The sequence below is a fragment of the Anastrepha ludens genome, chromosome 2, assembly GCF_028408465.1.
Source record: "Anastrepha ludens isolate Willacy chromosome 2, idAnaLude1.1, whole genome shotgun sequence".
Classification (NCBI taxonomy): Eukaryota; Metazoa; Arthropoda; class Insecta; order Diptera; family Tephritidae; genus Anastrepha; species Anastrepha ludens.
Window position 1 is genome coordinate 11,432,036 of NC_071498.1, and position 9,092 is coordinate 11,441,127.

The 9,092-nt window shown below is 38.9% G+C and overlaps 1 protein-coding gene across 1 annotated transcript in view; it reads left to right on the forward strand.

Annotated features, from left to right (window-relative positions):
- Positions 1 to 8,301, forward strand: part of LOC128856423 (uncharacterized) — a 41,293-nt gene extending 32,992 nt beyond the window's left edge. Inside the window, exon 2 of the mRNA XM_054091726.1 lies at positions 7,665 to 8,301. Within this exon, the coding sequence (XP_053947701.1) occupies positions 7,665 to 7,810 (146 nt within the window). The 3' untranslated portion in view covers positions 7,811 to 8,301. The remainder of the gene's footprint in view (positions 1 to 7,664) is intronic.
- The last annotated feature ends 791 nt before the right edge of the window (positions 8,302 to 9,092 follow it).

Below are 9,092 nucleotides of genomic sequence, written 5' to 3' on the forward strand. Positions count from 1 at the left end.
GAAGGATATAAAATAAATGGAAATTCTACACAAATGCGACAATTATAGAAGAAAATATCGAAGAAAATTTGTATTTGCTAAAACGAAGAGTATGCGGAAGCTTGTAAATGATTGTCAATGTACAACAGTAAAGCTGAGTGGACTCGTAAATGGACTTGAAATTGTTGTACCTGTACTTTAACATGAAATTTTATGTATTTACATACCTATATACGTATATAAATATATAGGGTGAGCAGATAGCAATGTTAGTTTTTTCCAATTTTAGTGGCTGTCAAAACATCAGTAGGTTTTGCCATTTAGCATCGCTTAACGCTTGCCAAACGGAAATACGGAGATCCGAATTTGGGCAAAAAAATTGTCTTCTCGGACGACAACCCTTTGTAGTTCAGCGCCCATGTAAAGGAGACGGCGCTACACGCCGTACATGCCACGCAATCACGATGTACAGAATGCGAGGTGTAGCCAACATCACATCGTTAACCGACTCTCAGCGGTTTTAAAGGAATCAGCCGATTTGCCGACATATCCAGAATCATTACATCGGTTTGCTTACGAAAACATGAACTGGTGTTTGTGATATGCGCTCATATTACTTCGTTGCCAACGCAACAACGACTAATTCTACGAGTGTGTGAATACATGTGAAATAATCGTGCAAAATTCGGCTGCTGAATCCCTCAGTGGTGTGGCAGCCAAAGTTCCCTTAAAAATTTTTTTTCTCCATAGTTAAAGAGCAAACCTGGTAAATCTATCAGCATTGACGTATAAAATGAGAGAGCAGAATTCTGCTGTTGAATCCTGGTGACGTGGCAGCCGAACTTACTTTCACAATTTCGCTTCGTATGGCCAAACCTCTTAGTTTATTGCCCTTTCAATGCCTTTGAAAATGTGAATGTGAAGAAGAAATTTGATGGCATATTTTAAGTATATTAGAATTGTACTTTTTTGAGTACACATAATTTAAAACAATACAAAAATAAACAGTCTTTCAGGCCTAAATGTCAGTAGAGTATAATTCCTAGACCTTTTTATATCTTCTTTGACATTTGAGAAGTAGACAATTATACAATTTTACACGATGGAACAACACACTACTGTTGAAACTTGTTATAAAAATGGTCGGTCTTTAAGAACAACATATCCCAAAATTCGTGATTTTTTCTGGTGGAAATATTGGCCGAGTAGACCTGGACAGTTATTATTTTCCACACGATGCTCTGGAAGGGCCACCACCTAGGAAGGCCACAATCTCGTGAGGTTCTGTGAGCAGCGCATTCTGGGCCTTGTTCTATGTTGCGATGCTAATGCCCAGCCTACAATCTGGAGCAGCAGCAAGTGCAGTGTCTCGGCTATTCCAGTTTATCGCTTCCTCTTGCCTAAACAATGGCTTACGTTTGTAACGGCTAGAAGGCAGGAGATTATTGGTCTCACCCTATCAAACTCAAAACTTGGGTGATCAATCAAGAGCTGGAGAGTTCTTGCCGAAGATACGTCCTCGAACCACAGGTACATTGAGTTTCAGTGGGGCGAGGAGGCACAAATGCCATTGCCCTCTAGAAACCCCAGAAAAACAGCCTGGCAGAAGTTTAGGGGGCATTGCGGGACCTTGACGCGACGCCACCAAGACCTTTGACAAAACAGGGCATTTAGGCGGCTGTTGAGAAACTCAACTCATAAAGACCATATAACTCCGCTTGAAACACAGATGAATACATTCCATAGATGCATTTTGTCCCGATGGATTCCACCTAGGCTCCAGAGCCGGAACCGCGCTCGGTGCAAAATGCGAAAACGAAATAGCAGCAGCATACTCCAACTTCGAACGGACTAAAGCATTGTACAAAAATTTTCTAGTGTATGGGTCTTAAATATCACTAGCAGAGCGCCGCAAAACAAGCTAGGTTGGCATATGCCTTCGGGGTAATAGAGTTAATATAGATAATGAACGTAAAAGGCGCAACAAAAATAACACCAAAATCACGAATTTCATTGACTGAGACAAGAGTTACATTTTAAATGTAATAAGTTCAGAAAAGAGGATGGCTTGAGGACGTCGAAACATACTTAAAAGCAATGAACGTTCGTGATTGGAGAAATGAGACAAGAGAGAGACTGAATTGGAGGAGGGTTGTTGATGAAGCAATGGCCCATCACAGACTGTGAAGCTAAGAGAGAGAGAGAGACAAGGGGATTCATGGACTTGGAAAATGTCATATGCTAACACTTGCTAGTATTAAGGCATAGTTTGTTTTGTAGAGCCCAGCCATTCAGAGCATTCAAGACTTCCTATTGTAACAATGTATCCGATAGAGAGATTCTGCGAAAAAGTTTCAAATCGTCTGCATAGAGTAAATATTTAGAATACTGGGAACAACGACCTGCGTCATTACTGAAAAGTATAAACAAGAAAGGGCCAAGTATGTTATGTTTGCACCAGAAGTTGACTCAAATGTATGGGATTGAGTATTCCCAATTTCAACTAAAGAGATTCTACTTGACAGGTATGATTTCAGCCATAAAAGGAAAGCCGAGTAGAAGCCTGTTTCTGTGATCTGCTTTGCATTTTTATGTCAGATGTTCTTCAATTCAAAACGTTCAAAATGTTTTGAGAAAGTTAAAAAAAATTATTGATTCTTAAAACCACAACAATCATAATCCAAAATGAAGTTATTTCCGGCGAGATAAACAGCGTATGGCATTTGATATTAAAATAATTTACATTCTCTGAAATACAAAAGACACAAATAATTCAAACGGTTCCATTTGACGAGCAGATTTTTCGAATATTAAAAAACTGGAAAACTTGACAGTAGCTTCTTTTTGGCATGAAATGCCTTATTTGAAATAGTGCAAGGCGTTTTATTTTTACCTCATTATCAAAAAAAATATATAGGAATGGGTTAGCATTTGTTCTTATCTTTTAAAAGCCAAAAACCCTTTCGATTTAGTTTTTGAGTAACTTTTTTCCAATTAAAAAAATGGCTTTGTGTGATGGCAATTTTTATTTTAACATTTACGAGCTCCATTGTTTATACATTCTGTCAAAAAGTACCGGAAATTGTTCAATAAAACGCAAAATAATTGTTTAATCATCAAAATAGGCTCCATTCGAAGCAATGTACACATGCCAACGATTAGTCCAGTCATCAAAGCATTCCGTTTGAAAAGATCTTCTTCAGCTCCTTCCGCGAATTCTCCTTAATGGCCTCTATCGACGCAAAGCGGCGTTCGCGAAGTGGCAATTTAAGTTTTGGGAAAAGGAAAAAGTCACTGGGGATAAATCCCCAGTGGTTGTTTGATGATATTTATCGAGTTTTTGGTCAAATGAGCTTTGTGAGACAAAGCGTTATCATGGTGAGACAAAGCGTTATCATGGTGCAAGATCCATGAGTTTTCTTTGCACAAATCGGGCCGTTTCCTACGCACTTCCAAATAACATTCTTTATTTACCGTAGAACCATTTGGAACCAACACCATGATAATCAAAGAAAACGAGTAGCATGACTTTCACTTTAGACCGGCTTTGACGGGGTTTTTTTGGTATCGGCTCATGTGGATAGCGCCATTCAGCCGTCTGTTAACTGGCTTGCATGTCAAACTCATATACCCACGTCTCATCACCTGTAATGATGCGCTGGATAAACGTTGGGTCCGAATTCACTTGGTCAAGCATGTCTTCTGACACCTTCTTCCGATGAAATTTTTTAAAGAAATTAAACTCTCTTCTCGGCCCTCTCCAAAAGCACACTCGCCATAGGCTTTCTGCAGCATATTCAAAGATTCGGCACACGAAATCCCGTTCAAAATACAAAATTTAAAACAAATTCTTTGATCGATATTTTTATCCATAGTGAAAATCGCAGAGCACACCTGCGGTTGACAAAAGACAAGCTAATTGACAACATTCCAGCAAAATAAATTTATACATAGGTGTAACGCGTGCAGTTCCCGATATTTTTTTGACAGAATGTATGTTTGCATACGTTAACTTTCTAGCTCACAAGTGTCAAATATGGTTGACATATGACGCTATTTGCAAACATTATAAGTTTTTCCATAGGGTGATACATTTCGCTACCTTCAAAATAAAGCCAAAATGAGATCTCACACAGTTGTTGTTCTATTTAAATTTCTTTCCTATCATTCTTATCTGGTCAACATATGTAGATGACAGCAGAGCGGACCCAAAAATCACATTTTATCTATTTAATTTTCGTTTGTGTGTCCCGAGTAGTACACATATGTATGTATGTATGTATCAGCACCATGCTAAATACCCGCAAAGCTTTAAATGGTCTTATGGCGTAAAATTATACCACACAATAACTTTCAATGTTGCTGAAAAGTTAGCCAGTGAAAGTTTAACTGTTGATCTCTTTGCTCTTTCGCTTTTCTAATACGAAATACAGAAGAAAACTCTTGGGTTTAGCATTATCTCTCCCCACTACTGTAGAGAGACAATCTACTTATTGTGCGCAAACGAAAGTTCAAACAAAAATAAAAACCGTTTGTGTAAAGTTTATTTTAAGTTATACCATACAAAATGAGTAAAATTTGCTCAAAATATATCGACAACAATAAAAGCCATTTAAACTAGTTGTTAGCTGCTCTTACCTTTTGTATACAGTTGCTCGTATTTATAAGTGCTTATGTGCACTAGATAAACACCCTACTACTACATGTAAATATATATCATAACACTTCCTTCCCCATAACCCAAAAACCGTCTCCCCAATTCTCTCAGTAGAAGTTGTACACGAGGTTTGCATGTATTTTAAAGTAGCTCTTGCTATGGTGGGAAAAATTACTATTAATGTACGAAATGGTAGAAGTCTAGATTTGTTGTAACATAAACATGCTTAAATTGTGCTTTAGCGCGGCAGAAATTTTCTTTAGAATTAATTATCTGTTAGTTTGTTACTTTTATTTTTATTTAATCAGCAAATTGCGTTCTAGTAAAAAAGAGTTTTTGTTTATTTGGCGAAGTGAACATAAATTGTCGGCCCACTTACCGGTGTATAAAAAAACGAAGTAGGTGTAGAGTTAGCGTACAAAAAAGAAAATTAAAGCTTTGAAACGGTAGAATAAATACTTGCAGGCTCATACGTATACGAGGGCGGGTCAATAAGTCCGTGACTTTTTGTATTTCTGACCTCTTTACTGAAAAAGAAATACTGCTCCTGTCAACAGGCATCTGTCAGTTGACTCCTGCCAAAATTTGAACAGCACGTAATTTGAGGAGAAAATGAAAAAAACTGAATTTCGTGTGCTTATTAAGCCGATTCACCCTTAGAAACCCACTGTTTCGACTGTTGTTTGGTCTCTGGTGTGTGGTGGTGGATCCATTTTTCGACCACGGTTACAAAACGGCGAAAAGATTCCTCCATAATGCGATTAAACAACGCCAAATCTTCCTGTGAAGTTGTTACACGATTGCGTTTGTGGTCGACTGTGAATTACTGGGTAGTCTGATAAAGGTAGCTGTAAAACACAAACTAACTGACGCAGCACGTTCAAATTTTGACAGGAATCAACTGGCAGATGCCTGTTGACAGAAGTAGTATTTCTTTTTCAGTAAAGAGGTCAGAAATACAAAAACTCACGGACTTATTGACCCGCCCTCGTATGTATTTGTATTTTACTTCTGGAGTTAGGGAAGATCAGTGAAATAATATATTAACCAATGAATTGTGTATTTAGTTTTTTCTTAAAAAAAAATTATGCCACTATCTGCATAGTCGAATGAGTTAGTGCGTAACTATCATTTGATAGTGCCCGGATTTGAAACACACAGAGTGCATTAAACAACGTCCCCACAGCTTCTGCAATAGGGGTTGTACGGAATTCCAAGCTTCTCCGCATGAGTACCGATCACCCAGTGACCAGTGAATACCGCAATGAGTTTGTAAATTGAATGGCGGGGGCTTCCCATCACCTTAAGCGTTCTGTTTCTATCGTATTGAGGCCATAGTGTTTTCGAAATAGCGCACGAATTGCGTTTTTTTAGAAAGAAATTGTGTAGTTTCCCTTTAAAAACGGTCAAGGGGAACCGATGTCTGAGAAGGGGACAGCTGAAACCGGTTCTGTCGACCTCTTCCTGGCAAGCTCATCGCCAATTTCAATTCCCTCTATATTCCTGTGCCCAGGAATATAAATAAGGGAAATTTTTCCTGCATGTTCAAAGCTTTGAGTACACCAGAAGAGAGCTGCAATACGGCGACGACAGGGCCTTGATCGCCGCTTGACTATTAGAAAAAATATTAACGTCTCCCTCCCAACAGCGATCCCGAAGCATTTTGCATGCCTGCAGGATCGTGAAGACTTCTGCTGGAAAAACGCTTCATGTTCCCGGCAGTTCAAAGGAGACGGAAATGCGAGCTGATTTAGAGTAAATCCCCGCTCCCACAGAGGTACCTATATCCGTGCCGACTCTCCCCTCTTTCCAATCTCGCCTGCTCGGAAAGACAGCCATAGCACAACCCTCAAAACCCAGTTTGCGGATGGAGAGATCAGTGCGAAGAACAGAGAAGGAAGGGAGATCTGCTTCAAGATGCTACTATGAGCTACAGTAAGTTGTCTCAGAAGGCCGATCTCCTTCAACCTAATAGCGCTCTAAGCAGCAATGGATTCAACATGCAGATCACCAGGAAGTAAATGCAGAATAACGTTGAGCCCAGCATTGGGACATGTTCTACAAGCACCAGTGATGCCCACATATGCAGTTCTCTGCACTCTCTCTAGTTTAGTGGTGTTGTAGCCCTTCTAAAGAGCTGCCCACCAAATTAGGCAACCCTATGTCAAGATTGACAGAACCACTAAGTTGTACATCCAAAGTACGACAAGTGGCTTGAGACCCCATTTTTTGTCGAACATAGATTTACAGGCATAGAAGGCTATACTGGCCTCCTTAACTCGATTTTCTATGCGCAGCTTCCAGTGGAGCTTGGGGTCAAGTATTACACCAAGATACTTGACTTCCGATGAGAGAGTAAGACACTGGTTGTTCAGACTTGGAAGCTTAAAAGGTGGAAGCTTGATTTTCTGGTGAATAGCATCAACTCCGTTTTGTCAGAGTTGACTCTGAGACCCCAACTGGCAGCCAAACTACTGAGTGTAGCCAGTGCACCTTCCAAAATTTCAGCCATTACTGATGGGAAGAGTCCTGAGACCATTAGGACCAAGTCATCAGCATATGCTACCCCCTTTACCTCACCCCTGTACCCCAGCCCCACGTATGTACGTCCAAGATGAGCAATACTGTGGTAGCTCAATCGTCGAAAATGTCAATGATATCATAGAAATGGTAGAGTAGAAACCGCTCAAGAAGAAGCTTCGTTAAGCTTTAAGAAAAAAACTCTTAACACTCTTTTATAATACATCGATGACGAAAATAATTATTTTTTTTACAATGCAAAGTTAAAACTAACAAACTTTCTCAACTAATTTTAACTCTTTAAAATTTACTCTTCAATTTCTGCATACAACGTTGGATGTAATAGAAAAGTTTCTGAACAAAAGTAAAAAAATCAAACCATCTCAGAAAAAGTTTCACTATTTTTAGAGCAAATTAATCATATTCATATTTGGCATCGAAATCTGTTCTTGGTATACTCATAATTGTAAGTATGTAAGTAATTTCTCCTTATTCATTCCATTCACAGGTCACTCCTACAAAAGCATTAACGATGAAATTATTTGGGTGAGCATCGGCATGGGCGTCACCATAATTGTCCTAATAACAATCGCACTCTGCTACATCGCTTACGAAAAGTGTCACAAGAAACGCGAATATTACATTAATGCATAACGCGACATGCTGCGGTCCATGTCAAACGACGTTTTAGAAACGGTGAATTTTAAATGCACTTCGCACCCATTTTTGAAAATGAACGCCACCACGCCATGCAATACACGAAAGGCACCTAACACATTCAATGGCAGCGAAGTTGCAACAACGTAACCAAAAACTATTTGCACGGCGTAAGTGGGCGAACTAACGGTACATCGTGCTTGTAATAAGCACAGGAAGAAGAATAAGTAGCGGAAGCGGAAAGAGAAGATAAGACAGCACGAAGAAACGTCGAATGAGTAACCGAAAGTAAAATATGTATGTATGTACATATGTGGATGAGAGTGTGTGTGGGGGAAAAAGAGAGAGGTGTACAGAGGAAAAAAACACAACCACAAACCGCCTTCAATTACTATAACAACACCATGCACCACGGAATGAAAATTATCACAGCACTTTTCGCTTCACTGAGAGAACTCTATGAACATATGTACATACATACATATATACATATACGGCAGAATACATACATATGTATGTAATGCGAATAAAACCCCATAAATGCATAAGTAGAAATTCGTACATTGAAACAACGCAATGCCAGAAAATCGAAATGAGCAAAACCACACACAAAATTGCATTTTAAACATTGTGCTGGAAACTGCAGGAAGCAAGCATTAGTTTTTGCCACTGAAACAGCATAACAACAATAGCAAGAGCATTGGCGATTTCTTTACAACGCTGCTACTCGTATTTCGGTCATCATGAAGATAATGATTATTTCCATTAGGATAAGAACAGCGTGCCAACTCATCGGCCAGACACGGAAAGAACGTAGAAGTAGAATATTTCAATCCCAAACAAAAATACAATACACATACACATACATACATGCATACATGCATTCATAAACTACGTACACATAAGCGCATGCACTACAAGAAACACCGCACACACCTATGTATGTACCCATGTACACATGTTCAACTGCACAATTTGGCTTGAGTGGGGAAATGTTGGTAAATACGGTACATAGAATAAGAGGAAGGGGAACGAGTTGTATAAATTTATTGCATTCTGATCTAATGGTGTAATGTTTATAAGTATATGTGGATGTGTTTACAATGGCATTTTAAAGAATTTATAAAAGTAGATATTTGTATGTATGTCAACTCGTGGAGCCAAACGATGATATTAAAGGGGAATCAACAAGGAAAAAAATAAATAATCCCACTTCTTAAAAAGCTTTAAATAAATATAGGTACGGCCTTTAAAAACTCAATTGAACAAAAATTACTTT